The 27,850-nt window shown below is 49.2% G+C and overlaps 1 protein-coding gene across 8 annotated transcripts in view; it reads right to left on the reverse strand.

The window, feature by feature from the left end:
- Nucleotides 1–27,850, reverse strand: part of PLCG2 (phospholipase C gamma 2) — a 174,059-nt gene that overhangs the window by 39,310 nt on the left and 106,899 nt on the right. For all 8 annotated transcript variants that reach the window (XM_025426966.3, XM_025426964.3, XM_025426967.3 and 5 more), the window contains 15 exons: nt 27,471–27,514; nt 25,098–25,170; nt 20,551–20,652; nt 19,423–19,541; nt 17,782–17,867; nt 16,447–16,567; nt 15,950–16,118; nt 14,275–14,379; nt 13,222–13,311; nt 12,465–12,640; nt 10,657–10,857; nt 9,625–9,744; nt 4,532–4,712; nt 3,129–3,200; nt 1,168–1,277 (listed from right to left, as the gene is read on the reverse strand). In XM_025426966.3, the coding sequence (XP_025282751.1) occupies nt 1,168–1,277; nt 3,129–3,200; nt 4,532–4,712; nt 9,625–9,744; nt 10,657–10,857; nt 12,465–12,640; nt 13,222–13,311; nt 14,275–14,379; nt 15,950–16,118; nt 16,447–16,567; nt 17,782–17,867; nt 19,423–19,541; nt 20,551–20,652; nt 25,098–25,170; nt 27,471–27,514 (1,769 nt within the window). The remainder of the gene's footprint in view (nt 1–1,167; nt 1,278–3,128; nt 3,201–4,531; nt 4,713–9,624; nt 9,745–10,656; nt 10,858–12,464; nt 12,641–13,221; nt 13,312–14,274; nt 14,380–15,949; nt 16,119–16,446; nt 16,568–17,781; nt 17,868–19,422; nt 19,542–20,550; nt 20,653–25,097; nt 25,171–27,470; nt 27,515–27,850) is intronic.

The following is a 27,850-nucleotide window of genomic DNA, read 5'->3' on the forward strand; positions in this document are numbered from 1 at the left end:
CTGCTGTGTGGCCCTGGCCAAGTTAGTGTACCTATCTATGCCTCTGTTTCCTCATCTGTAAAATGCAGGTAGCCTTTCAGGGTCACTGTGTGGGTTTAAATGAGCTATTTCAGATGAAGTGTTTAAATGGTTCTTGACACAAAGAAGCACTTGATTCAAGCTGCCATTCAGATTTCTAAGTCAGGTCCAGCTATCTTGCAGGTACTTGTTGCATTACAGTAAGAAATAATCCTGCAATGGGCAGCCCGGGTGCTCAGCGGTTTAGCGCCACCTTCGGCCCAGGGCCTGATCCTGGGGACCGGGGATCGAGTCCCACGTCGGGCTTCCAGCATGAAGCCTGTTTCTCCCTCTGCCTGCGTCTCTGCCTCTCTCTTTCTCTCTGTGTGTCTCTCATGAATAGATAAATAAAATCTTAAAAAAGAAAAGAATCCTGCAAACCACCTACCCAGGACTTAGGGATGGGCAGCAAATTTTTTTTCCCAGGTGGAAAGGGAGCAGAGGTAACTGAACTCTGGTACACATCTAGGTACCTCTAGTCTAAAAATGTCCCTGCTTCAAGCCAGGGTGGGGCCACTGCACAAGACCAAGCAATAGCATAAGAATTTTAATATAAAATAACATAGAGGCTCGAGTAATAGGAAGAGCCTGCCCCAGTTAGTAGCTGTACAATCTTGGAAAGCCCTATTTGCTCTTTCTGTTAGTGAGGATATGCATAGTCAACTCTGAGGGTTGTAATGACCATCTGGTTAGACCATGTATGAAAGCAATTAGCACAGGCAGAAGGCGTCAGGAGGTGGTAGGTGCTGTTATAACTAAAATAGCATAGAACATGGGGGTGAATGGGTGACGGGCACTGAGGGGGGCACTTGATGGGATGAGCACTGGGTGTTATTCTCTAAGTTGGCAAACTGAACACCAATAAAAAATAAATTTATTATTAAAAAAAATAAAAAATAAAATAAAATAGCATAGAACAGGATACGAAAGATGGTTCTTAACTGCTTTTCTGAATAGAGTATGTATCAAGCCACCTTCTCAGTGAAGGTACAAAGCCAGCCCAGAACAGCAGAGAAAGGGGTTCAGAGCTCAGCTAGCACCTGAGCCTCACCTGCAAGAAGGGAGAGGTCAAGTTCATCCTCCAAGAGGCCCAGCCCCCCTCAGCCTTACCAGCCCCAGGGCTCCTTCGAGACGTTGTGAATGAGGGCCCCACGGCAGAAACTCAGCTCATCGCTTCGCTTGGCTTTGTAGTCATACAGAGCTTTCACGGTTCTCTGAGGCTTTCGGAGGGGGAACACAAGAAGGAGAAGGTCAGGCTGGGCCACAGAAGCAGGGAGAGGCATCTGCCTCGGTTCTCATTAGGGAACAGGAGGCTTCAGCCCAATGTTACGGTGCCATCTGCTGGCAAAGGGCTGGCACTGCACTGCAAAGGAGCCCCAAAGTCACCAGGGAGCAGGGATGGGGATTGGCCCAAGGTCAACCAGCTGTTAAGTGGCTGAGCTCAGAAATAAATCAGTTGAGGAGCACCTGAGTGGCTCAGTTGGTTAAGCATCTGCCTTTGGCTCAGGTCATGATCCTGGAGTCGAGGGATCGAGTCCCCACGGGGCTCCCTCTCCTTCTCCCTCTGTTCCTCCCTGCTTATGTTCCCACTCTCGCTCTCAAATTCATTAATTTTAAAAAACATTCTTTAAGTTAAAATTGTAATGCACGTGTGTCACCTAAAGTACTCGGCTCACCAGTTTCAGTAAGAATGGTCACGAAGAAAATCAGCAATGGAGAAACCCACACAGGACCAAGCGAAGGGTGAATGAAACAGAAAAATGGCAGGTGTGGATAGGTGGGGCGGACAACTGTAAAAGAGATCTCTGTGCAGGCAAAGACCCAGGAATGGAGTGAGACAGTGATGGAGTGAGCATATAGAGACCAGGGCTATCTGCCTTGTTTTCAAAGTAAGTTTTTTTTTTTTTTAATGGTTAAATGATTTTCAATCACAATAATAGCAATGATTTTATTTTGAGGCACTCACCACAGTCTGGCAGCTTGCAATCAAAGTCAACTACCATCGTGTTTTACTTGTCTCACTTAGTGCTTGGAAGTTTTCTCTATCACTTGGGTTAGTTGCCAGGATTTAGAAATGGGGAGAATTCACATAAAATATTCAGATTATTGGCTTGCTGGGAGAAACCAGGAGACCTGGCCTGCTCTCTGGAAAGGCAGCAGTTGCAGGCAAACAGGATATACGTAGCTGCCCTTAAGATGGGGTGTGAGTTCCTCAGTTTACCAGTCTCTACCATCCTGGACATCCAGCTGACAGGCAGCCCTGTCAGCCTCGCTACCAATGCCTTCTTTACTTCTAATAAAAGTCTCCTCATCATTTCACACACACACTCCACTTGCCCACATCCTTCCAAGTCTTCATTTCTTGCTGGGAGGGACTGGCATTAGCCGAGGACCATAAATTAAAAAAAAAAAAAAAAAAGATGGGGAAAGAAAGAAAAATTCATCTCTGGATATCCCCAGAGCCCACGAGCAGGGCCCCTTCCTTAACAAGAAGGGGTACGTGAACGGTGCACCAGATGCACCCTCCCCCCAACAGAAAATTCACTATCGTTCTTCCTCTGCAGGCTCCAACTACGAGTGAGCTGGAACCAGAGCGAGGAGGAGCTGGGGGCCAAGAGCAAAAACCCACCCCCACCTGCGTGAAATCACACACCAGCCAGGGTGGGAACAGGAGATAACGTGCACACTGCAAGGAGGTCGGTGAACCAAACAGAATTTATAAACACCACAGGCTCTGTCAGTGAGCAAGAAACATTTGAAAGATTTTTAATTAGAAGTCGTTTGGCCCAAAGGTGGTTCATCAAACCTCAGAATTTTTTAGCAAGGCACAGTCGCTTTCACGTGGAATTCTATTAACCTCTTTCCTGAAACTAGATGTCACACTGTCAATCATTTCTTCTAAAAAAATAATAATAATAATTTAATTTAAAAATAAAATAATTAAATTTAATTTAAAAATAAATTGGGAGGAGGCAAGTTTGCCCAGAAGTTCCCTTGCCCTGTAATGCTGTGGGGTTGGGGGGTGCGGCAGGGACCAGGTAATGGTATGAAGGGGGCGGGTGGCACTGTACCATAGAAGGATTGATCTCACTGGGATCCACATACATTCTGCTGACGTCATAGAGGGAGTTTATATCTCTTTCCTGAAAAAGAACAAAGCAAAATAAATGGAAGCATCCAAGTTCGCGGTGGGGGGGGGTGCACAGAACAAGGCTTCTAGGCCACCCCCTGGCATAAGAGTGGAAATCTCCCAGTCCACTCATGCCTCTTCGTAGAGATGGAAAGAAGCCATTTAAAAAGCCCCCCAAAACTTGGAAACTGCACCCCAAATGAGAGAGACCCCTGTGCTGTCCTTCTCTGTGCCAGGCACCACGCTCCCTCGCTACAGCACACACGCTGAGAGCCGGCGGCGCGCTAGAGCCACTCCGGGTCTCCGGACCCCCAGGCCCTGTCGATGGCTGGAAACGGGCACAGGCCGCAAACCCAGACAGGGGACGCACCTACCAGCACACCTGCCCTCTCTCCTTCTCTGTCACTGCCTCTGAGTCATCCCCGGGCTTGTGCCACAGCCGCTCCCTCACCCCAGAACCAACTTGCCCCCAGCCTCCCCCAGCCCCGCCGCTCCCTGTCAGGCTTGGGCTTCGGTTCTAGCCCCCCGAGGAGGCCACCTCCGACCTGCCGGCTGCAGTCCCCAGCAGCACCTTGCCGGTCCTATCTGCTTCGCTGAATCCGCGCAGCCCGGGACGTCATCTTTAGGTGTCAGCTCCCCTGCCCAGAACCTCAATTTCCCAAGGTAGGCTATGGTCCACCACACTTGCAGGAGCTAGAATCAGGCCTGGCCCATGGCTGGTGTACCCTGGATCTCTTTTCAAGACATTAATGAATCCATGTGACAGGGAATGGAGACGTGGTAATCAGATCAGGTCTGATCTCTGCTCAGAACCCTCCAGTGGCTCAGAATAGAAGCCAGCGTCTCCCAGGGGCCTGGCCAGCACCATGCAGTCCTCTGTGAGCCCTGTCCTTAATGAGATCTACCCGCATTCTGGCTCACTCAATGCTGGCCACACTGGCTTCTTCTGTGACTCCAGGCATAGGACCCAGGACCTTTGCACTTGCTGTTCTCCTTCTGCTCTATGGCTGCATGGAGTACTCCTTCACCAACTCTAGCATTGTTCAAACACTTCCTTCCCAGGAAGTTCCTTCCAGAGCACCCTTCCAGAACTACAGCATCGTGTATCCATGTCTCCACCTACCCAGTTTTTCTCTATAGTATGTGTCACCATCTAACACATCTGTTGTTGTTGTTTTAAATTTATCTCATTTATGGTGTCTCCCCTACACTAGACTGGAAGCAGCATGAAGGCAGGGTCTCTGTCCCTAGGACCTAGGACATGCAGTAAGTGCTCAGGAAAGTACTGAATGAACAGGCAGGTGAGTGACCTTCCACCAAACCACAGTGAGTTCAGCCACCTACCATATTGTAGCGCTCCAGGAGCTCAGGCGTCACGGGGTAGCGCAGTCGCATTTTTCGGTAGAGCGCGTGCTTTTCGTAGTAGCTGACTAGCTCCACGAGGCTCTCGAAGTAGGCAGAGGTCCCCAGCACAAAGTGCTGGCCATCCCGGTGAATGCGGCAGTGCTTCACCTTGCCCCTGGCCCTGGAGGGGGAAAGACCACACAGGCTGACAACCAAAATCCAAAAAACCAAACAGTTGTTATATGAGCTCCACTAATGAGAAACAACCTAGTTACCCATCCTCAGGGGACCAGATATATAAACAAGGTTGAGTCGTCCTACAGAATACAAAGCTGTTTCTTACAAAAATACTAAGTGACTCAACCACCAGCTCCTCTTGTCAGCCCGCTCCCCGCCCCCCAATTACAGGACTTGACTTTGGGAAAGTCCTGGTGTCCAGGTCAGGCTCTGCAAACAACGACCAAGGGCCAAATCTAGTCCACACTCTATACCCCCTTCCACCCTCACTTTTATAAGTAAAGTTTTATTGAAACACAGCCACGTTCATCCATTTCCGTGTGGCCTGTGGCCGCTCACCCTACAGCGGCAGAGCTGAGTAGCTACAACAGAAGCCACACAGCTCGCAAGGCCTACGATATTTATCCTCTGGTCCTTTACAGGAAATGTCTGCTGATCTCTCCTCTAGAAGACTGCCATTTGATGCCCAAATCTTATCTTCAGTGGCCCAGCTACAACAACCATGGAATTTTTTTTCCCCAAAAAGCAAACCAATCTTTTATTGCCTCATCCTATTGATATCTCTTGTATCAAAAAAAATACTAGCTTTTATCAGCAAGAATAGAAACATTTGGGAAAGTCAATTTTGACCCTAACTTTACAGCCAAAGAGCATCTTCTTAAAATGTATAAAGGCATAATTACCATGGGTGAACTATTCATCTTTTAAAATTTTTGCATGTTAAAGGGATGCCTGGGTGGCTCAGTTGGTTTACCACCTGACTCTTGATTTCAGCTCAGGTCATGATCTCAGGGTGGTGAGATCAAGTGCTGTTGTTGGGCTCCGTGCTGGGCGTGAGGCCTCCTTTCTCAAGCTTGTGCTCTGTCTCTCAAATACATAGATATAAAAACTGCACCTTAAAGACACTTTTTGCTTTAAAAAACATATCCTGTTAAGCCATTTCTTCAATATGTCCTGTAAAAAAAAGTGCTACATTTCTGCCTCAGTGGCTTATTTGCACGGATATTTTATTAAGTATTTCTCTTAAAAAAAAAACAACAAAAACACTGCTGAATAGACAAGTTACAATATGAAACTACAGTATGATCCCATTGGTATTTTTTTTTAATGCAAAGGAATTCCCACACATAAAATGGCACTGTATTTTCCACAGGTACATCATATACATGGAGGTCTTTTTTTTGAGGTCCACATGGAGACACCAGTTAGAAAACTGCTTTCTACTAAGACAAGGACCCAGATGAGAAGGGCAATGAGGGGCTTAGCCTTTACTGCAATGTCTTAATTTTTTCTAAGAATATATTTACATAATTAAGAAATTTAAAACTTTTTACAAAAGCTCCCTTGGGCAAGGAGGCTCTAGCGTATTGAGGTTAATTAAAGAGTGTGGGTCAGGGCACAAGGTGGCTCAGTGGTTGAGCATCTGCCTTTGGCTCAAGGCGTGATCCCGGGGTCCTGGGATCGAGTCTCGCACTGGGCTCCCCGCAGGGAGCCTGCTTTTCCCTCTGCCTGTGTCTCTGTCTCTCTCTGTGTCTATCATCAATAAATAAATAAAATCTTTATTTAAAAAAAAGAGTGTGGGTCAGGGTCTGGTTCCTTCTGGTAACCTGAGTGAAACTTTGCTTCCCTGTCCACAGTGCCAAGCATTGAGAGTTCCAGTCTCATGGCAAGTGTTAGGACCGCCATCTGACAGCCCAGGGTAAGCCCTCCAGGATGTGTCCAGCACCCCGAGGGTACTTGATAAATAAATGGTTAGGAAAATATAACCAAGGTCAAGCCAGAATGAGCTTCTTTGGCAAGAGAAAAATCAAAAAGGGAGACAGGAACGGCTGAGTGTGAACTGCACTTTCCAGCCACCTGGCTACTACAAGCCTGTGGACGCTGTGACCTGAGCTCTTATTCAGCTCTGCCAAGCAGCCCCTGCTCCCATGTCCCCCTGAGGCCCGCTTCCCACTGATCACACCTAGATAGTAGCTTCATCTCTCTGCATGGACTTGAAGGCAGACACTTGTCTTCTCTTGTAGAGATCTACCCAGAAGTTCAGTCTCTGTTCTCAGAGCCTAGAACAGCACCTGGCACAGAAAGGTACTCCACAGATACTGGGGAGGAGGAGAGGGAGGGAAGATCCCTGCAGACCTATGCTCTCCCTCTGCCTGGAACACATCCCCACCTGGTTCCCCTGGAGCTCCTGCTCACCCTCGGTCTCCCTCTGACCACTCTCCATGGCACTTACCGCACAATCTCACGACAATGTGTTTATGAGCCTGACCCACTCTAAGCAACAATTCTCAGTGGAGAACAGTGACACCCACCCCACACCTTGACCACAGTGAGTTTGAAAGAGTCTGTGTGTCCAGGCAGTGGGAGGAGGGTCATTTGTGACTATTACAATGACCAAGTTCCCCCAGCAGGCATGCATGGGTGGAGACCAGGGACATTCACCATCCCAACACAATGCAAAGAGCCTTCTCCTCCTCCCTCTTTGAGACACCATGACCTCGTCACTGGCTCATTCAGCCAGCATGTACTGACCACCTGCTGTTGGCAAGCCAACGCTTGGTAGAGGGAACTGCTCAAAACAAACACTTGTTTTGTTTTGTTTTGTTTTGTTTTGTTTTTCAAAACAAACACTTGCGACTAACAGGACATCTCTTGTTCTCAGCAGATTATTGACCTCATGAGAGCAATGACTAGGTGGTTTTTATCACTTCTGTATTTTTTGGAGCCCAGCACAGAACTTGGTACATAGTAGATGTTCACTGAACATTTGAACATTTACCGATCTCTAAAATTTAAAAACTCCAGCTTTTAGGGTACCACCAATCTCATGGGGAGGACAGATGCGCAAACAGAATGGTGGACATATAAAATCAAGCATCAATCTGAGGATCCCATCTTCATCCACATGGTTCCAGGGAAGTGACTGCAACTGATGGTCAGCCTGAAGGTACCCAATCAGAACCATGACACCCAGCTCAAGCAGGGATCAGTGGGATGGATGTATCACAGGACTCATCTTTTCTACTAGATGCTGTCCTGGCACCTAAGGTGAAGCCAACGGAGAGCAGCACCTAGACACACAGAACCAGTCTTCTGAGGACTGCCAGGTGAAGCGTGGATCCAGGCCTGTTGGAAGCCAGTTCACCTATTGAGCATGTCAGCTAGTTGCCAATAAATGCCACCTTTTATGCTCACTTGGCCAATGAGTTTAGCTTCTGTCACTTGCACCCAAAAGCATCCTGACTGATCAACAGAACTACACCACACTCCATCTCCAACACGGTGGCTGGTAAAACAGATGCTCATTAAACATGCCCAATCCCATCTGAGAGGTGGAGGCACCACCAAGAGCTCTGGGCAAAGGGCAGAGGCACCAAGGCCAAGTAGTCCAGTGCCACCCTGCTGGGAGCACAAAACACCGAAGAGCCACCCTGGCTGTAGCTACACACAGTGGGTCTTCAGTCAATGGCAATGATAACAACCATCACTGCCACCACCACCCACTCACCTGAGAAGGCAGGAATAATGGGGGGAGGGGGGCAGACCCAAATGCCCAAGGTGGCGGGGGATGGAGGGGGGGACCGGCCTGGCAGGGTCACCATGGGGGAGGCACCAGGGCAAGAGGAATGGAAGGAACCAGAGCAGCCCTGGCGCCATCAGAGCCCCTACTGTGCAGCTGGTAACTATCACCACCACTTGCAAAAGTGGGTCCAGAGCTTCTACTTCTTCCCAGTTTTCCTAAGAAGAAATCTAAAATTTCAAGAGAAATTTCTCAGTATTCAACATAACAATGCAGGCTGAGCAAAACATCCGTAGGCTCGACCCAGAAGCCTCTTAAGACCTCACAGTGAAGAAAGCAGGCTTTGAACATGGAGAAACCCAAGTCTGAGATTCTCCCCTGGGCCAGGACTAGGCTGTGTGGCACTAGACAGGTCGCTTAGCCTCTCTGGGCTTTCCTTTCCTTACATGTAGTGCCGGATCTCCCCCTTGTGGGCTACAATAAAGCACTCAGCCAGATAAAGCCTCAAAGGTAGCCCAGTGTCTGGAACATTAGTTAGGAACTCAATACACCCCAATGCACTGGGGTAGAGGAGATGGAGGGACAGTGTGATGAACTGGGTCTGAACCCCCCCCCAAACACTGAAACTGGAGGCATCAGGGGTCTTGGGGTGGAATTAAAGTGGAGAATTGGGGATCCCTGGGTGGCGCAGCGGTTTGGCGCCTGCCTTTGGCCCAGGGCGCGATCCTGGAGACCCGGGATCGAATCCCACGTCAGGCTCCCGGTGCATGGAGCCTGCTTCTCCCTCTGCCTCTCTCTCTCTCTCTCTCTCTCTGTGTGACTATCATAAATAAATAAATAAAAAATATTTAAAAAAAAAATAAATAAAGTGGAGAATCACAGTCCTAGAGATGGTTGGTCCATATGGCCTTCCTGCTGCTCGAGCTGAGTGGCAAGTGCAGATGGTAGGACAACAGGTCTGTAACATCATCGACCTGGGCTGCCTGGGTTCAAATCCCAACTTCACCACTTCCTGGCTGCATGCTTCAGCAAGTTACTTAACCTCTCTATGCCTCAGTTTCCTCCTCTGAACAATAAGGATCAAAGTCATCAAGTTGCTGGAAGATAGAACGTGTTAACACATGCTACTCTCAAGAACGCAGACCAGTGCCCCAGATGCTGAAAGCTCCCATTAGCGGAGGCCGCTTTTGCTATCACCACTGCCATCATCATCACTACTGACCCTCTGGGAGTGGACGCGGAAGCACATCTCCACCTGCAGCCCCTCCCCCCAACACACCTGTCCTTCCCAGGCCCCCGCTGGCGAACATGTGCAGGCTCCGGCCCGCCCACTCACCTGAAGGTGATGGCGTAGGAATCGGTACCTTCTCGCCTCCGGATCAGGAAGGCGCCGTCCCGGGGCACCCTCATTAGCATGTCCTCTGCCTCCCCACGGCTCAGCCCGTCGTAGTACCACCTGCAGCCCAAAGAGGACAGCCAGGTGAGAGGGCCACCCAGGGAGGAGGAAGCCCTGGGCTCTGATGCTGCCTGGAAGGGGGTCCCAGAAACCACTGTGGAAATTACACAGAGGGCCTCCCCACCCCAAAACACCATTCAAGACAGCAATTTTTTAAAAGACCACCAAGATGTAGCTCAGCTAAAGCATTCACATAGTGGGTCTTCTGGGAGCATGAGAGACTGTACCCCATCCCCTGCCCCCATCCACCTAACTTAGGGCCAGCATCAGTCACTGTGGAGAGTCTCAGAAAATCGGTGGCAGAGAACACAGAGAATAGTGTTTTGGGAAGGTCTTTTTGTTTGGCTCGTCCTTGGTTACTTTTAAAGATATGAAACAGCAAATTTTAAAAGGCCATCTGTACGAATACAGACGAAAGTAAGAAAGCTGCTGGAAGCTACAAGGCTTGTCAGAAATGCACATTTTAGCAGCCTTCTGCTTAAACATAGTTTCCCCCTCTTATTTCCAGAGTTGGTTAGCCCCTTGCAAGGCATAACTTGTATACATTTTACTCGATAACAAAATGAAGGGGAAATCTGCACAGTGACTTTCTTCTTGTTCACTTTCACAACGAACAGGAATGAGCCTCGACAAGCAGAAAGTTCTCACCGGCCAACACTCCCCTTTGAAAATCAAAGCCAAGAGTGCAGGACGGTGACGGTAAAGTAGAAGAAAGGCAGGGGGAGGCAGAGGGCAAGAGAAAGTAGAGCAGGTGCTTGGGGACTGGCCGTCCAGGGGGCTGAAGAGATCCCAGGGGACCCACAAGGCTGGCTTTTCTGATGGGTGAACACAGCCCGTGGGGGTGTCTGCACCCCCTAAACCCGTGGGGTCAGTGCCTGAGGTCGGCGGCCCCGAGAGCACGGGCACACGTACGGCTTGGACTCGTGGGGGTTGGGGTTGGGCACAGGGTCGGTGAGCCGCAGCTCGAACTCGGCGCAGCGCAGGTGGGTCTCGCGGTAGTGCTGGATGAGGGCGTAGATGCTGGTGAACATGACGTTGTCAGTCAGGAAGTACTTCATGGTGCCCCCCTCCACGGTGGAACGGATCCGGCAGTGCTGGACGCGGCCGGACCGCCTGGAGGGAGAGACGACATGAGCCCCCAGGCCGGGCCCCCTGGCCCTCCCCGCACCAGGGTGGGGGTGGGGGTGGGGGTGGGGGTGGTGGGTGGCCAGATTTGCAGCCAGGGCCATGACGGGTAGGCACCGTGTGTGGCCCCAAAGCCCTCCCTCTGCTCTTAGAACAGGCTCGGGCTTTGGCACAGGCTGGTCCTTTAACATGGATTCCAGAACATTCTACCTACCTCCCCCACCTACATTCACTTTCATAACTCCTACTCTGGAGCCAGATGGCCTAGGGGTAAATCCTGACGCGGCCCTTTATGTGCTGAATGACCCTGAACCAAGCGGCCTGTCCTCTCCGGGCCTCCACATTATCATCTTTGCGGTCCGTCCCCACTGAGCTGTCCTGAGGACTGATCACACACAAAATGTGCCTAGAATGCCGCCTGGCACGTGGCAAGCATCCTGTAGGTGTTAGCTGTCAGTGTTTTATAGCCGTAGCCGTATGCTGTTATAATGTTATAATCTTCAGTCTTCATTTATTTTTTTTTAAAGATTTATTTATTTATTTATGATAGAGAGAGGCAGGAACACAGGCAGAGAGAGAAGCAGGCTCCATGCCGGGAGCCCGATGCCGGACTCGATCCTGGGACCCCAGGATCGCGCCCTGGGCCAAAGGCAGGCGCCAAACCGCTGAGCCACCCAGGGATCCCCTCCAGTCTTCATTTAAACACCACTTCTTACAGGAAGTCTTCCCTGATCACTGCCGCCCTTGACGTTACCTTCCCTCTCTTACGGACTTCTAGAACGTCCACCACTTTTCTCACTGCACTTATCACAGCTACAATTATAGATCATTGATTCCTTTTTCACTATCTCCCTGACCAGACTTAATCTCCATCAGGACATCCCGTCTGTCTGATTCCTGCACCCAGCACAGAGCAATCACTCAACCAACACCCTTTAATGAATGGGGGCGCCTGAGTGGCTCAGGGGTTGAGCGTCTGCCTTTGGCTCAGGTGGTAATCCTGGGGTCCTGGGATCGAGTCCTGCATCAGGCTCCATGCAGGGAGCCTACTCCTCCCTCTGCCTATATCTCTGCCTCTCTCTCTGTGTCTCTTATGAATAAATACATTTTTTAAATCTTAAAAAAAAAAAACCTTTTAATGAATGAAGGTACTAAGTGAGTGAGTGAGGAAGCTCAAGACAGCTCCATAAAGCCACCTTTAGAATCTCTATTTTAGGGACAAGGAAATGGAGATTTCAAGAGGTTCAGTGACTTACCCAGGGGCAGCCACCTGCTCTAGTGAGGGGGTGGGGGTGTGAGTGAGGCCACATTGTCTTTAGTGCAGAGTTAGATCCTGTCTTTATTTAAAACATTGATGATAAGGTCTTCATCGTGGATTTTTCACTACCTCTAATTTTTAAAAAATATTGCATTGAAATATCACTAATCTTGATTGCTGCTAAGTTTTTCGAGCCTCACCAGCCTTGGCCCACCCCACCCTGCACGGATCCCTCAGTGAAGTCTGGGGTTCGGGTCTAGGCCTGAGCTCGATCACACAACCTGCCACATAGGCCCCCCACCCGGCCAGCTGCGAGGGGAAGGTGGCATGCCCCTACCAGAAGGACAGGGTGTAGTCATTGGGGAAGGTCTTGCTCTCCCGCACAAGGAAAGTCCCATCCTTGCCCCCGGTCTCTGCACAGTATTCCTGCAGCAGCTTCTCGGCACTCGTCCTCTTCTCTACTTTCTTGTGGAACCACTCCTCCCCAAAATGCAGCTCCGTGGGGGGTGTGTCCTGGGCCCCAAAGAGACGAGGAGTTTGTAAAAACCTACCCCCCCAGCATGGCCAGACTGGTCTCTCTGTGCATGCTGGCTTCGGGGGCTGAACAGCAGACAGGCTGGATTCACCTTGCCCTCACCCCAAGAGGTCTAGAGAGATGGCTTCCACTGCCCTCCCTTGCCTGCCACCACTGGTGGTGGTGTCCTCCTGAAGCCCGAAGACATGGGCTAAGAGGTCCCGGGTACAGGTTTTGACTCTATTGCACAAGGAGTCTGAGAGCCATAATGCCCTGAGGGCTGCACTCAAGAAATAGTACCAAGGACGGCCAGCAGCCCCAGAGGAGAGGGCAGGGAAGTGGGGAAGCCGGCTGGCCAGAGCATCCACATGTCCTCCCCTCTCACCCAGAGCACAGGCCAAGCAGGCCCTTCAGAGAGCAGGAAAGCCCCCCCAAAGCTCACTGGTTGGTCAGCCAGCCAATCAGAGAAGAGCTGGCTCAAGCCAGGCAGACACTGGTACCCAAAGAGGAAGCTCTTTGGGCTGAGGATGTCTGGCCCATGGGCCATGGGAAAGAGCACGGGTTAGGAGGTCTCCCCTACCTGGGGCAGCTCCTCTTCTGCAGTCTGCTCAATGTCATCGCTGAAAGACAGTTTGGCATCGGCGATGGCACAGTAGTGCCGAGTCCATTTCTAGAAAGGGAACCCAGCATCAGCTCTCCCCTCAGCCTTTGCCCTCAACACCACTGGGGCCAGGAGCCCTGCCTGGCATCACCCCAGCATTTACGAGGGATGCTCCTTTCCCACTTTCGTAGAGTTTATGGTGGTTTCATGGAATTCAATTCCCTTCAAGACGTTTCCTCTAAATATCTATTTTTGGGTTCTTTTGGCATTTTCAGGACTTTTCTTATTCAGTGTGTCTAAGGGTAGATACAACTAAGTATCAAATTTCTAGTTCATATTTATTTAATTTGAAGCCTTTTATGAAGGAGGGCAATGTTTTTGGGGTTTCATGACTGTCTTTTTCTATTACATCTGCGTTTTAGGACTTTCAGGATTTCCCAACCAGTTTGTCTCGAGACTCTTCAACATCTGTGACTTAATTCTTTAAACATTAATAATTTTCATTATTTCTAGGATGTCAGAATAGAGATTTCAAAATAGACCTAAATGGATTTGTATGTTACGTTAAGGGATGTGAGAAGTGGCACTAGCACTCAAAATGCATTCCTCTCACCAAAATAAGGTTTTGTACCTAGACTGAAAGGTACTAAGGACTTAGAACAATCAGATGCACTCTCCCATCCTGGACTGAACCTTGGGCCAGAAAAAGGACATCAGAGGACAAACTGGTAAGGTCCATGGATCACCTGGTAGTATTGCTCCAAAGTTCATTTCCAGTAATTACACTCTGGTTGTTACGTTTATGTTATGTTATGTTAGTGTTTGGGGAAGCTGAGTGAAGGCCATATAAAAAAATCTGTTGTGTGTATGTGTAAATGTGTAGTATGCTATGTGGAATAGAAAATTATTTCAAAGTAAACTATTAATGATACAAAAAAAAGGTCAAAACGGAAGTGAGAGGAATATTCTCAGAATTCTCTAGTAGGTCTCAGATGCGCTCGAGGCTCTGAGAAGGGGTGCAAGGAGACCCACCTGGTCGATGGAATCCCACATATACAGTTCACCCTGTTGCTTGTGCTCATCTTTCTTGTCCTCCATGTTGACATCCACGTCCCCTCGGGGACCCAGCTTCTTATGCTGAGGGGAAAAAATACACATAGCCTGTCTCCTTAAGACCCAAGTTTAGGATCTTTGAGCTAGCAAGCATTCATCCACATCAGCCAGCCAGCCAGCATCTACCCACAGCATCCACCTCAGGGCCTTTGCACTGCCTGTTCTCTCCACCTGCCTTCTCTCTCACAACATTCAGCTCTGTGCTCAGTGTCCCCTCCTCCAGTGAGCTCTCCCCAACTACTTGGTCTAAAAAGAGCCCCCACCTCCCTTCCTATCCCTGTCACTCTCTCATCCCTGAGAGTTATTTTCCATACTCTTGGCCCTTTGTGTATCTATGTCTGGGTCTTCTGTCTTCCCTGCCACAAAATATAGGCCCCATGAGGACAGGACTTTGTGTCGTCCCCTGCTGAATCTCCTCTGGTAGCTTGGCAGATAGTAAGTGCTCAGTAAATATTCAGTGGATCAGTGATACCGCCTGCACGTCCCACATTCTCTGGCACACAGAGGGAAAGGCAAGAATAGCCAGTCTGGCAGCCCAGACTGCAGGGCTGTGGACTGCGCACAGGATATGCAGATTAAAGCTGCTTTATCAGCTCGGTGACCCTAGGCAGGTGGTTATACTTCTCTGACTCTCATAGTTCTCATCTTTAAGACTAAGACAGCGACCACAACAACCTTCATCCAGATGCGTACTGACGCCCACCCTGGCAAGTATTTATAAACATTGGTTCTGGGGGGGCACCTGGGTGGCTCAGTGGTTGAGCATCTACCTTCGGCTCAGGTCATGATCCCAGGGTCCTGGGATCAAGTCCCACATCAGGCTCCCAGCAGGCCTGCTTCTCCCTCTCCCTCTCTCTCTCTTTGTGTTTCTCATGAATAAATAAATAAAATATTAAAAAAAAAAAAAAGATAAGAGGATACCAGGTCCCCTGATAGCCTTGTGAGACAGAGCTCAGACCGTCTAGAACACTTGAAGAAATGACCTCTTCTATGCTCTCAGTCACTGTATATCTGGTCTCTTTGTCCTAGTAATACAGATCCCCAGACCTCACCCCCCTTCCCAGCATCCCTGGCACTCTCAGGCATGGCTGATCCTTCATCTCTCCCCACAGCACTTGGCATGCACCTCCTCCTTCATCCCATTAAGCACACACAACCTTTTGGGGCAACTGTCCACCTCCAGTCCATGCCCATCTCACACAGTGGACTGGGGGCTCCTGAGGGCCAGAGGGGAGCCCGGGTCAATGGCACACCCCCAGCAGAGACCTGACTTAGACCAGAGCATGTTGGAGGTTTGCCTAAAGAATCAACGAATGACAGTTAATAGTTACAGAGCACCTGCTACGGGACAGATGCAATCCTAAGCATTTTGCACACATTTTTTCACATTATGCTCACAGCCAATGAGGCAGGCTCTACTATTAACCTCCCAAGACCAGTGAGGACACAGAGGTACCTAGAGGTTAAATGACCTTGCCCAGGGTCGCTCAGGGAGTTAGTAAGGAGAGCTGGTGTTAGTTCATGTGGTGGAACCAGGAGCCTGTGCTCTGAGCCACTGGCTCTCCTGAATGTCAGGCCATCCAAGACCACCCACCTTGATGATGATCTTCTCCCGCAACTGGCTGGGCGAGGGCAGCTGGTCAGCACTGGCCTCCGTGGGCTTCGTCAGCAGCTGGTCGCCAAACACCTCCTTGAACACCCTGGCCATGTGGCGCTGCTGCTCCACGCAACAGTGCTCCTCGATGGACAGGATCACGGGGAAGCTGTGTGCAGGAGGAGCCAGCTCAGCTCAGCGGGAAGGAGGGCAGAGGTCACTGGTTTCCCAGCACCAGCCTCCTCCAGGCTCCAGAACCAGGGAGGGACTTGCGCTTTTGGCCTGTAGGGGGCGCCAACACTCAGCTGAAGACTTGTTGGGAGTGAACCAGAGGATGGAGGCCAGGCAGGTAGGGGTGTGTGTGTGTATGTGTGTGTGTGTGAGAGAGAGCGACAGACAGACAGACAGACAGACAGACAGACACACGGGGATGAGGGGCGTCTGTGTCTGTCCACCTTTCCCTTAAAGACAAACCACCAGGAAATCAGCCAACCAACCTTGAAGTGACAAAGGCATGGTCTTTGATGGCCTGCACGACGTCGTCAAACTTTATCTTGGTGGTCCGTGTCCAGCCGTGGTAGATGATGGGCTTCCCATCGGGCCCGTCCCAGCAGTCCACTGAGGAAAGAAACGTGTAGTCTCGACATCTGGCCATCACTCTGCACCTCGAGAGTCCAGTGACGGCAGTCACGCTGCTGGTGGGTGTCTGTGAGCTTGGCCCTGACCCCCACATGGCTCAGTTACTAGGACATGGGGCCCACACCCAATAATTATCTTCAGGGGCCAGAAACACGAGGGTCCGCATTACTTATGAACAACCATTACTTGTGCGGTGACAGGAAGGCTCTGGTTGCTTATTTAAAGGTCCCCAATACATCTGTCCAAAAGAAACTAGTTTCAATGTTTCCTTTTTTTAAAAGACATTTATAATGTAGGATTTTTTTTCTGATTTCACTTGGCTTGCTTTTTCCGCTAGTGGAAATAACACAGAGCAATGAGATATTTATTTTTTAAAGTTCATAGTAAAATATTCAAACAGAACTAGATTATGTAGAAGGTGAACATCCCCTCTATTTTCAGCCCCCAGAGGTAACAAGAGCTGACAGTTTCAAACTTAATTTTTTCACATTTGCTTTCTCCTGGAGGAGGGCCCATACACTAGGCAACCATCCACAGGAATAAGTGCTATTAAAGTTGATGCCATGATGAATGTGTTCGATAGAACTGGAGCCCACATCAGGCCTCTGTGCCTTTTCTCAGCCCAGTACACCTGCAGGCCTTCGGTGGCACAGTCAGGCCAGGAGGGTGAGGGGTGGGACGGAAGGAAGCAGCAGGCTTCTGAACATGTCCAAGGGCCTGGATCATCTGTGCCCAGGTGTCTCTGAGCAACTATGAATAGAACAGGCAGGGTGGCATCCATGGCTGGACCAGTGGCAAAAATCACAGAGAGCTCCTGCCTTCCTCTAAGAACAGCCCAAGTGAAGCTGAAGGAGGAAAGCAGTATAACAAAGCCATCTCTGGTACTGGTGTCCCAGCCCTGCCACGACATCGGGACATTCTCTAGATGCCCAAAATCGCTACTCAAGGGTTTCTGACTCCAACACGGCCAGGCTCGACACCACTCCTTGTCCTGGGGGGAAATCTTCTGGGGTAAGGTCCCTGGCCATTGGTGGCCACATCCCCCACTCCAGATGCTATGGGCACCTGGGTTCTCCTTTGGCCAGTCCCATGCATTCCCAGGACTCAGGCCTTTCAGACGAAAGCCTTGGGCAGCTACATGGTAGACCTCAATTCGCCATAAGCATCATCTCCACCAGGAAAATGGTACTCACACTCAATGCAGCGACAGCCCATCCGCAGGCAGCGAATGTACGCTTCTGTGGATGACTCACTCCGTAGCTGGTCACCGGTGAGGTACCTGAGGGAGAGAAGGCAGTGGCCATGTGTGCGGAGGTCGGCACCTTGGGGCATTTTGGGGAACTTCTCAGCCCAAGTGCCCAACATCTTGAATTCTTCCTGTCTAGAAAGATCTATGGTCAGGATCTGGGCCAGACATAAGTAATCATGTGGCCATACCAGTCATGAGCCTTAGGCTGAGGCCACAATCGCAGGATGTGGTTGGTCAGCAGCCACCTTGGCAATCCAAGGGAAAGATCGAGACTCAAGACTGCATAATCTTTGGAGGAGAATTCGGTCAAAGGGTATCAGGAGTGAATCAGATATATGATAATTAATGATCCTACCCGCCCCATGGTGTCCACTAGGCTCTCAGTCCAACGATGGGCCACCATTTTGGTGTCAGGGCCCCACGGGTCTTGAACTCACTACTTTGAACTATGTCTACCAAAACGGACATATAAATGCGTATTTGTATACACCCTTCTCCTCTTCACATCTGTAGCCTCTCCTTTTAAGAATTCATGTTCCTTCATTGTCCTCTGGATTTGCTAGAAGTCAGCTCTCTAAGCCAATGGACATGGCGGGAAACAGAGAACCATGCAACCAATTTGCCCCTGAAAAAGACGTGACCTTCTAAAATGCCTTCACTCTGACTCCTGCCTGTGGTGACACTTGGGAAGGTAGCAATATGCTGCTCTCCAGATGCCCAGGCCAAGACTTACACCTTCTCGTCTTACAAACAGACTAAATATGGGAAACCTGAGTGCAACATCCACTTCTCTCCTCTCCTGTCACTCATCATCCTGGATTCTACAGTCTGATCTTAACAGATCCCTCTCAGTTCCTCCTGCCCCTGGACCTTTGCACATGCTGTTCCTCCTTGCCGCACCACCTGTTCTTCTCTCATCAACTCCTATTCATCCTTGAATCAAAGGGAGACTTCTGGGGTGCCTAGGTGGCCTACCTGGCTGGGTGTACGACTCTTGATTTTAGCCCATGATCTTGGGGTCCTGAGATTGGGCCCTGCATGGAGCTCCATGGTCAGCGGGGAGTCTGCTTGTCTCCCTCTCCCTCTGCCCCTCCCTCAGCTCTAGTACTTGCCCTCTCACTCTCTCTCTAAAATAGATGAATAAATCTTTAAAATAAAACAAAAAAATAAAGGAGGACTTTTCCCCTCCAAGTACATGAGGACAGGGCTGCTCCTGCTCACTTCCCTGCTGTATCCCCAGCACCCAGCAAGCACAGAGCCCAGCACAGGGCAGACATTCAGTGAGTATCAGTTCAATAACCAATTCAGTTGCTTTGCTGTGGCTACTAAGAGATGTCTATCAAAACCAGCTTTGCCAACTTGCTCTTTAATGTCACAGAATAAACATGATTCCTGCAAATACCAACTTGGAAAGGGTGGGGGGTGCATTCCCACGCCCCTCTCAGAAGCTTCTGCACAATCTAGTCTGAGCAGTGTGGCCCCGCATTTTGCCTGCTCCCATATACTTTCCCAGAGCAGGGCACTGGTGCCCCAACATCCTGCCCCTCAGCTGCCCGGTCTGTCACAGGCTCACCGAGAAACTCACGTGTTATGCGAAGAGGAGATCCAGTAATGGGACAAGGGGTTGTTCATGTCCTGCATGTCCACCACGTCATACTTCTCATCCCAGATGCTGTTCTCCCGCGAAAACAGATATGTGAGGAACTAGGAGAGTCACAGAGACAAGATCATCACAAGGATGAGGAGAACGGGTGGCTCCTTCTGGTCTCTGCCAACATAGGGAGATTGGCAGCTCTGATATGGGAACTCAGAAGACGGTCTCCAGGCCTCAGGGACCCAAATTTGTAACGCAGAATGCTCAGATTGTAACAGGAAATGTGGACACATGTTTTCACTCACCTAGGTGTTTTCCTTTTTAATGTGTATCCTAAAATAGTTGATACAAGAGTACATGCCTCCCACGTGTAAGTTTTCAGGCATAATACCATAAACATCTGTGAACTCACCACCTCAACTTAAAGCAAGAGAACATCACCAGTATCATAACATCTAAAAGGCAGGAAATTTCCTATTCCAATTCCTCACTCCTTAAAAAAAAAAAAAAAAAAAAAAAAAGACACCTGGGTGGCTCAGCAGTTGAGCATTTGCCTTTGGCTTGGGGAATGATCCCGGAGTCCTGGGACCGAGTCCCACATCAGGCTTTTTGCGTGGAGCCTGCTTCTCTCTCTGCCTGTGTCTCTGCCTCTCTCTGTCATGAATAAATAAATCTTAAAAAAAAAAAAAAAAAAAAAAAGATTGTGTGACACCAAGGGTACACTCTACTCTGCAGCCTGGGAAGAGCCTTACACAAGGCAGCAGTGCCCCAGTTCTGCTCGCATCCCCACATCCCCGGCTGCTTCACCCAGGGCCAGATGCAGGTGCCCCATCAGCCTTCAGATCTTGTCGCTCTGCTTGTTAGATGCTCCCTGGTGGCAGACGTGCTCTGGCGGGGAAACTAAAGAACCCGCCCAGGCCACACAGCCAAACAGAGAAGGATGAGCCAAACAAAAGGCTGTAATTCAGAACCTAGAGAAAAATGAGCTCTTAACTAACAGAGTCAGTCTGGGGGCAGATGAAGCAAAGCCCTCCAAGGGAAGAGAACCGGAAAAATAAACTGCAGAGGCCAGAGACGTGGATCAAAAAGTCAAGCCAAGTTGACAAGGAGCCCACTCACCTCATCGACAAACAAGAAGGGCTCGGCTGTTTCCCTCATGGTGTCATCGATAAACTTTGTCATCCGCGCACGGACTTTGTTCAGATCCTGAGCCCAAAGCTCCTTAGAATGATAAAGAGAACAAAAAATCATCAGAAAGAGGACTGGATGGGCAGCCCTACTGGCCCAGCAGTTTAGCGCTGCCTTCGGCCCAGGGCGTGATCCTGGAGACCTGGGATGGAGTCCTGCGTTGGGCTCCCCGCATGGAGCCTGCTCCTCCCTCTGCCTGTGTCTCTGCCTCTCTCTCTGTGTGTGTGTGTCTCTCGTTAATAAATAAATAAATAAAATCTTTAAAAAAGAAAAGAAAGAGGACCGGAAAAATCCTTCAACTCTCAGGATCCAGTTTGCATCAAAGACCAAAAATATCAACCTTTCTAGATGCGTATGCAATCAAGTGCCACATACTGCACATTACTCTGTACCTGATGAACATTTTCTCTAAAGGACCAGAGGGTTAAATATTTTAGGCTTTGGGTCACAACCACTCAATTCTGCTCCTGTACTGCAAAAGGAGCCATACACAATACATGCACAAATGGGCATGGCTGTGTTCCAATAAAACTTTATTTACAAAAACAAGTGGTGGGCCAGATTTGGTCCACGGGCCATAGTTTGCCAATTCCTGCCCTGTGCTAGCTCTTAACATTTGTTAGTGTGAAGAGGCCAGCGAGCACAATTATGTCCGACTGCCAGCGTTGCTCACTTGGCTGACCCTGACAAGTTACATACCCTCCCTGTGCCTCCTCATCTATTGCAGGAGACTAATACCAATGTGCAGCTTCTGTGAAAGCCCGTATGAAATAAGGTTATGTATTTAACACAGCATCTGGCACGCGGAGACTGCTCCAATCCTGGCAGCTGGTGTGAACAATCCTCCTCCTCCTATGGTCCATGCAACCCTGCAGGTCATATGCTGTCACTGTCATTGTCATTTGAAAGACAAGGAAACAGAGGCTCGGGATGTCACATGACAAATCCCAAGGTCACAAAGCTAATAAGTAGCAGAGTGGGGACCCTAAATAGACACAGAACATGTCCTCTCCTGCAAGTCAGCCAGGTAATGCTGATCAGAGGCTTTGATAATGTCTGAAATACACATTCAGCTGTTCAAGAACAGCTTCCGTGGCTTAGAAATGCAGAAGCCTGTTACAAAAAGAATATACGTATCAAGTAACTACTCTTTTCCTCTCTAATCCCTAAAAGCCCATAGATTCACAGGCAAAAAGACGAAACATGACACACAGATTCAACTTTGATGAATGTTTGATGGATTCTGAATATTGTAAAGTCTCTGCCTTTAAGGATAATAAAAGCAAATGCGCTACCAGATAGGTGGGTGGCTGGATGGGAAGGGTCGGACCAGGATGTGTGAAAGAAACTGAAGCATAAGGACAGATACAAATGAGGTGGTGAAGGAATGGCCTTGTTGGCAGGTGGGTGGGAAATCAGCAATGAGCCTTGCCGTTGGTGCTTGCAAATCTGCTCGGATAGGGACACAAAACAGCCCACAGGCTGGGGAACAGTCAGTTCATCTGCATACAAGATATTACAGTCTTTGAATACCAGAATACAAAACTCAAATCATAGGATACCTAATGCAAACGCCGCCCCAGACCTCAATGCTCCCCAAAAGCCAGAGGCTTCCTCCTTCCTTCTCCTACAAAGCTTTTTCATTTATTAAAAAGCATGGGTGCTTTGCCAGTATAACCTGGAACTGGCCTAGCTGTGAATAAAGAAATCTTCTGCCTAAAGGAGCTTAAGACACCAATATTCTGGGGGTTTAAAAAAAAAGCATAGTTGGTGTGGGGTGATGTGCCAGGCAGCTATAATAATGAAATTATTAGAAGAGGGAAGGAAGGGAACGGTGATGGGTCTGCACTGGGCACGGACTGTACGCCAGGCTCCATGTTGAACCTTCTTTACGCAGTGGCTCATTTTGAACTCCCACAACCCCAGGAGGTACATATTACTCTCCATGTTGTATAAGTGGAGAAACTGAGACTTCAGGTCATTAAATACCTTGAGCCGACAATGAGCCTGAGACCAACCCAGGCATGTCAGTTCTGGAGTCTTCCTTTTAACCTCCTGGTTTTACAATGTCACCCACCTCCCCAGGGGTGGGCTGCGGCACATTCAACTAGTCCTCCAGTGGGAACTTTGAGGTTAGTTCCAAGTTTTCATTTCCATTAAGAATTCTGTGATTACTTCCTTAGGATAAGTTCCTAGAATGGCAATTATTTAATCAAAGTATATAAACTTTCCCCCCAAAAAAAGTTTTTAATTGCATATTGCCCAAGGGCTCCCTACAACCCTCATATGAACCTGCACACCAAATGGTAGGGATCATTCTACAGGTGAGAAGCCATCACCCTGACCAAACGTACTCGATGGCCAGCTTTGCTTCATGCATCCCACAGAGCACCAGGGTCTGCCCAACTGATGGCTTGGGGTCCCCATTCTTGACATCAGGGGCCACCTGGGTTCTAACTCCCCACTTGCAGAGAGAGAGCTCCTGCCCCACACCCCCAACCTCTGAGGGCAGCCCAGGAATGGGGCCAGGGCACGTGTAATATTAAACAGCACCAGCTGCTGAATTCTAGGGGATCAAACTACTTTCCCCAGGAATTTAACAATTTGACTTCTACAGCTTCCTACAAACGGAGTCATTAGGGCAAGGAAAAGCATGGCCAAAAGAGAAAATCATGTGCTCCTCCCTCTGCTTTATGCCACTGGTAACCACAGCACCCAGCACCTAAGGTGCCCAGACAGGGCATCTGCCCCTTCCCTGCACCCCATTTCAGCTCTAGTCTCGGGTGGAGCAGATAATCCCCCTCTTGATCAATCGTTCAGCTCCACATGGGGAAAACATGGTCTCTCCACGTCTTCCATGTCCTCCACTCATAAGGCACCACAGCAGCTTTGCCTGGGCTTCCATGTGGCTGGCCTTGTGCAAAGAGTGTATCTCTGCTTGTTATTTACTACTGATGATATCGGAATATGGGATATGCATCAGGTGACAGTAACAGTGTTGACTGTAGAACGGCACTATCGTGGTTATGTTTTGTGGATCTGTAAAAGAGACACAACTGAAGTATTTAAAAATGAAATGATAACACAGTACGGGGGTTGCTTTAAAATATTCCAGTGAAGAAATGAAGAAGAAGGGGAAAGGAAAGGAGGTACGTGGGCGTGGAATGGAGGACAGGTGAAATAAAATTGGAAAAAACAAGCATAATTTCCTAATCTGAGCGATGAGTACATGGTGATCCAGGATGCTAGTCTGTCCACTTTTGTCTTTGTCTGAGATGTTCTGCAATGGAATTTTTTTGAGAAGCAGATTAACTGAATATTGCTATGAACTTAAAATGGCTCTAAAAAAATAGTCTATTATAAAAACACCCAAACAATTAAATAAGGAGAAAAAATAGTAAAGGCAACTCCAGTGACATATATCAAAACTTTAAATATATGGGGCACCTGGGTGGCTTAATTGGCTGAGCGTCTGCCTTTGGTTCAGGTCATGATCTCAGGATCCTGGGATTGAGCCCCACATCTCCCACATCAGGCTCCCTGCTCAGAGAGGAGCCTGCTTCTCCCTCCCCCTCTGCCCCTTCCCACCCCCTTATGCTCTAATAAATAAAAACTTAATTTTTTTTTCAATATCTATGTGAATATGCAGGTATATTCATACTCATACACATCCACGAAGATCATTACAATCTGACAAATTCTGGGAAGTAGGGTTCCCATCCTCATTCACAGAGGAAACTGGGGAGCAGAAAGGTCAAACCACCGACCTAACGTCACACAGCTAGGAAGAGGATCTCGGGATTCTCTCAGCTGAGCTCACAGGTTCTCCACCATGGCACTACTGACATTTGGGGTCGGGTAACCCCTTGGTAGGGGGCTGGTGACCTGTGCATTTCAGAAGGCTGAGCAGCACCCTTGGCCTCCACCCACTAGATGCCAGAAGCCCTCCCAGTTGTGACAACCAAAAATGTCTGCAGATATGTCCAGTATGCCCTGTTGGGCAGAACCACGGTGATGGAAAGCACACACCAGCCCAACACAAAACATCTTCGCTCTGCCACCAGTGCGGAGCCTGAACACAAACGCTCCAGAAGACTTCCCAGTGTGTCATCTGCTTAAGGACAGCTGTGCTAACCTCTCCCCCAGAGGACCCGGCAGGCTCCTCCACCTGTCACCTCTTCCCATCGGCCAAGGAGGGCTTCCGGGAAAGTACACAGGCGACGAGCCAGGAGAAGGAGCAGAAGCCAGGAGGTGGGAACAGACCCCCGCAAGCCTGGATGGCTCTCATTCCCCCTCCCGCGATGTGCACCTGGGACAAGGACCCCAATGAAGCTGTTTTCTTTCCAGAGTCTAACCCACCAAAGTGGCACTGGGCAGGGAGCACCCACATTTCATGACAACCACAGGCCAGGTGACAGGTGGGGGGGAAGAGGAGACATCGGCCCAGGCAGCTCCTCCCAGCCCTGTGTGCCTCTTACCTGTTGCTCATGTAAGAGAAAGCGCTGGAAGTCGTGCAGGTGAACAGCAGAGGCGTCCGGCCGGTCAGTGTTGCTGCCCTCGGGGAAAGGGAGGGTGTTTAGAGAGGACACACTCTACAGAAGCTGTCAACCAGGCGGCCTGCCACCAGACACCCTGCGAGTCCCCCCGGGGAGACAAGGTAGCAGATGCCACATCCCTGACCTGGAAAGAGGCAAGGAGGGACCAGAACCTGGTAGGGCAGGGCCCCGGAATCTGCACTTGGCTGCTCCCAGGGGCTTCTGGGGCACCCCGCAATCTGCAGAGTACCACAGGAGTGTGGCCTTAGGGGACACAGGGCAGTAAGGACATGGGTGACCGTGGAAAGGTGGGGACCCAAACCCAGACTTGGAGGACCAGGGAGGCTTTCTGGAGGATGCAGCAGCTGCTAGTGTCTCAGAGAATGAGGAGGGGCTCACCAGGAAGTGGAAGGGAGCTCAGGCAAAGGGAATCACATATGCAAAGGCCTAACGGAAAAGAGAAGTGGGGGAGACGGAGGGGGGAGAGGGGCAGACCTGAACCACACAGCAAATGCTTGGGTAGGGCAGGATGTGGACAGCATCTTGGGGGAGCCCATACTGGAGAAGCGAACAGGGCCCCATCAGAGGGTCTCCTCAGAAGCCACAGTGCAGAGCTTGCTGAGCCACCGAGGGCTCTGAAGCAGGAATGGGGGCCCAATGAAGCCCCTCAGATTCTGGGCAGATGGGGAGAATCAGCCTAAAGATACAAGACACAGGCTTTGGGAGCAGACAGGTCCACTGGTGGGAGGATTTTCTGTTTGCGATGAGAGAACTGTTCACCTGCATACACAGAGACTCCACCTCAGCCAGCAGCCTGAGCAGCTGCTGTAGAGGAGGTCGTGGCTATTGGAAACCTGGGACCTCACGGGACTGGCACAGTAACACTGGTTTCTATGTAAAGTGCATTCTGCAGAACAGAACTTTCCAAGGAAATCTGTACTTTACACTGAGCATCTGCAAGATATCTGTGTGTATGTGTGTGAGGGGTCTTTTATTTTGTTTTTTAAGACTTTATTTGAGAGAGAGAGAGAGAGAGAGAGAGTGTGTGGGAACACACAAGTGGAGGGAGGTAGCAGAGGGAGAAGCAGACTCCCTGCTCAATCCTGGGGCTCCCTCCCAGAGACCCTGAGATCATGACCTGAGCTAAAGGCAGACACTTAACCCATTGAGCCACCCAGGCGCCCTGAGGGAGTCTTTTTTTTTGGGGGGGGGGGTGCGGGGGTCTTTTTAAATACAGGAAATACAACACACTTTCAGCTTGTTCCCTTTACTAAAGACTCGAGATTCAAAAGTCTATTGTCTTTAATTATGGGTGTATTTGTAAACTTCTTTGCTAACCAGCCTGATGATCTAACACTAACATTTTCCTTAAAAGACGATATAAGAATAAGACTTGCTTCATACATACTTGCAGTTTTGAGGTTTCTGGTTTAGAAAGGGACAGAGGGATTAGTTGCCAGAGTGTCCTCATCAATGAGAGCAGCTTCTGAAAAGCAGACCTAAATCAGCGCACCACAAATCATCTTTAGGTGCTGTTAACTCCAGGGCAAACATATCTCCCAGGCAGAGAGGCCTGGGAAACACAGAACCCCTTCATAAATCCCTCACCTGGGGAATTTGTAAGAACAGTAAAGATCTTGGGGCGCCTGGGTGCTCAGTCAGTTGAGCATCCAACTCTTGGTTTTGGCTCATGTCACAATCTCAGGGTTGTGAAAGCAAGCCCTGCACTGGGCTCCAAGCTCCGTGCAGAGTCTGCTTGAGATTCACTTTCTCCCTCTCCCTCTACCCCTCCTCTGGCTCACTTGCACTCTCTTTAAAATAATAAATAAATAAATCTTAAAAAAAAAAAAAAAAAAAAAGAATAGTAAAGGTTCTAACAAGTCCTGCAGCACTTACACTGTAATAATACCGTTATCACTATTTATAAGCTCTTTGCCACCTCACACACTGCATGAAGCACTTTAATATGCTTCAACTCATTTTAATTCACTTAAACCTGCTTAACCAGGAAGTTCCCAAACTCCTTTCTGGAAAAGCAGGTCCTAAAGCATATAGGCTTCTCTACAGAACCTTCTGGGCCACCCTCCCACCACACCACACACCCTGTTGCTGTTCATGTTTATCCATGCCACTGGCTCAGGAAAGCCAATTCCCCAGTGGGAGACCTTGCCCCTGTGGAGATCATTGCCCCTTGCCACTGTGGCTTCCCACAGAGGTGGCCCTCCTGGAGGCAGGCAGCTGGCCCAACTGGAAGGACCCACATAGGCACTGCTCTGCACAGCCACCCTGAATAATACCCCAGAAGAGGTGCCTCACCCCAAGATGAACACGGAAGAATCTTTTTTGAATTCATCAAGAATCTGAAATAGAAAATAGAAGAAAAACACATAAAAAATAAGAACATTGGACAAGTCAAGACAATTCAAATGGACAGTTTATTAGAAAATTGCAACTGGTATGATTTATAAATATTCAAATATGGCAGAAACGTAGGAAGTAGAAAAGTCTTCCTCACCCCCTTCTACAAAAAAGGTAGAAGTCTTCCCCACCTCCTCTTTAGTCTTATTCCTGAGAAGCAATCAATCTTAATAATTTGGTAGGTTTCCTTCTAGAATGTGTTTGATGGATATTCATTTAATTACATCTTATAATTACATCCATGTCTCCAAACTTTTAGCTGTTGATTTTAGGCTTTA

This window comes from Canis lupus, chromosome 5, assembly GCF_003254725.2.
Source record: "Canis lupus dingo isolate Sandy chromosome 5, ASM325472v2, whole genome shotgun sequence".
NCBI classification, from domain to species: Eukaryota; Metazoa; Chordata; class Mammalia; order Carnivora; family Canidae; genus Canis; species Canis lupus.